Raw genomic sequence first — 1,885 nt, forward strand, 5'->3', positions numbered from 1 at the left:
GAGAACCATCCAAATCACAGTGGGCGTGTGGAGTAGTGATGGCTAAAAAGAAAGGAGACCATTTTAGGTTTTGTTGTGACTTTCGATATCTGAACTCCGTCACGGTGAAGGATGCCTATCCCATACCTAGGATTGATAAAAGTATCTCAAAATTAGGTGACGCAAAATTTTTCCAACTGTTGATCTAGGGTCGGCCTTTTGGCAGATACCACTGAGGAAGCAAGACAGGGACAAGACGGGTTTTGCATGCGAACTGGGCTTGTTCCAATGGAAGAGAATGTCTTTTGGCCTCTGCAATGCAACAGCCACCTTCCAAAGACTGATGGAACAAGCGCTGACGAGCGTTACAAAGAAATATGGCAATTTAGTAATGTGCTACGTAGATGACGTGGTGATTGCAAAAACTAAACTGGAGGACCACATTGAACGACTGGAGGAGGTGTTTGTTTGTATGAAGAGAGCAGGACTGAAATGTAAGCCATCGAAATGTGAGATTCTCAAGGACTCGAAAAAATACAGGGGAGAATGGTGGACAAACATGGTTTTAGACCAGACCCAGATGCGGTAGATGCAGTACACGGATGCATCGGTGGTAGCGATCTCTGGAATACTCCACCAAGAACAGGAAAGGATTGGAAATACAGTCCTGAGAGCGTTAGCTTACTGGAGCAAAGTCTTGAGTGATACAGAGATGAAGTACGGAGCACCCAAAGCGGCAATGTTCGCGGTAGTGACCTTTGTTGAAAAATATAGATCATACCTAGGCAGCGAGCCATTCAAGCTACGAGTCGACAACAGAGCACTCAGTTGGTTAAAAACGTACTCAACGGACCAGAGCTACATCGGCAGATGGATAGTGCGCCTGGATGGTTACGACATGATTATCGAGCACAGAACAAGGGAAAAACCTCAGAACGCCGATAGCTTGAGCAAAAAGACGAATTTTTACGAGAGACAGGAGCAAAAGGAGAACGATAGGCCGGAGATCAAACATGGTTTCTCGTTTATGGACAAGGAGGCGTATGACAGTCCTCCACTCACGAGGTGGCTTGACAAGTCAGGGAAACCGATAGAGGACCATCCTGAGCTACTAGCAGAACATGAAACGAAAGAAATTCTCAAGAGAAAAACAGGGTTACCAATGGAAATGATGCTCAAGTCGAAGATAGTAAGGTAAACATCAAAAGCAAAAAACTATGACCCTGATGAAGTGGAAACAGGAAGGATGACAATAGGAGAAGAGCTGAGGAGACTACTAAAGAAACAAGCTGACGATAAACCGGTAGCCCGGAATAAAGATAAAGACAAACCGGAAGTCACCATATTGAAAAGAGGGGAAGTGGCTCAAGGCGAGGATTTAACAATAAGGCAACTTGACGGCAAAGAAGTTGTGCGGACATTGGTCGAGAAGATCCCAGAGGACATACTAAGACAGACTACGCTTCGGAAAAAGAAATTGACTTTCTAGAATGAAGCCGAACACCTAGGACCAGATCAAGAGTCCGGGGAGTGGTCGAAATCAGAAAGATACAATGAGGATGAAAACTTGTCCGGGGAGTCGGATGAATGGGAGGATGACTCAGAGAAGAGTGGGGATGACCAAGACAGTCTCTGCATGATATTAGCAGAGGAGAAAATGAGGCTCCACGACAGAGAACTACAAGCTGACTCTTCCGCAGGAACATACAACCTAGAGCAACAAAATGCGTACGAAGGAGGAGAGCTTGAGAAAATAGACGTGTCAAGAAAAAAATTCAGGAAGCTATCGTGCAACTCAAACGTCAGGACGAACCTGGAACCGGATGATGACAGGAAGGTCTTGAGAAGAATAGTTTGCGTTAAGCTAAAAGACGACATCCACAGTCCCGGAGAACTAAATGGCCAA

General features: G+C 45.4%; 1 protein-coding gene across 1 annotated transcript; it reads left to right on the plus strand.

Moving 5' to 3' along the window:
* The first annotated feature begins 691 nt into the window (after window positions 1–691).
* Window positions 692–1,177, plus strand: LOC134839902 (uncharacterized). Its single transcript, XM_063855530.1, has one exon. The coding sequence runs from the start codon at window positions 692–694 to the stop codon at window positions 1,175–1,177; it is 486 nt and encodes a 161-aa protein (XP_063711600.1).
* The last annotated feature ends 708 nt before the right edge of the window (window positions 1,178–1,885 follow it).

The sequence above is a fragment of the Symsagittifera roscoffensis genome, chromosome 2, assembly GCF_963678635.1.
Source record: "Symsagittifera roscoffensis chromosome 2, txSymRosc1.1, whole genome shotgun sequence".
In the NCBI taxonomy this organism is placed as follows: domain Eukaryota; kingdom Metazoa; phylum Xenacoelomorpha; order Acoela; family Convolutidae; genus Symsagittifera; species Symsagittifera roscoffensis.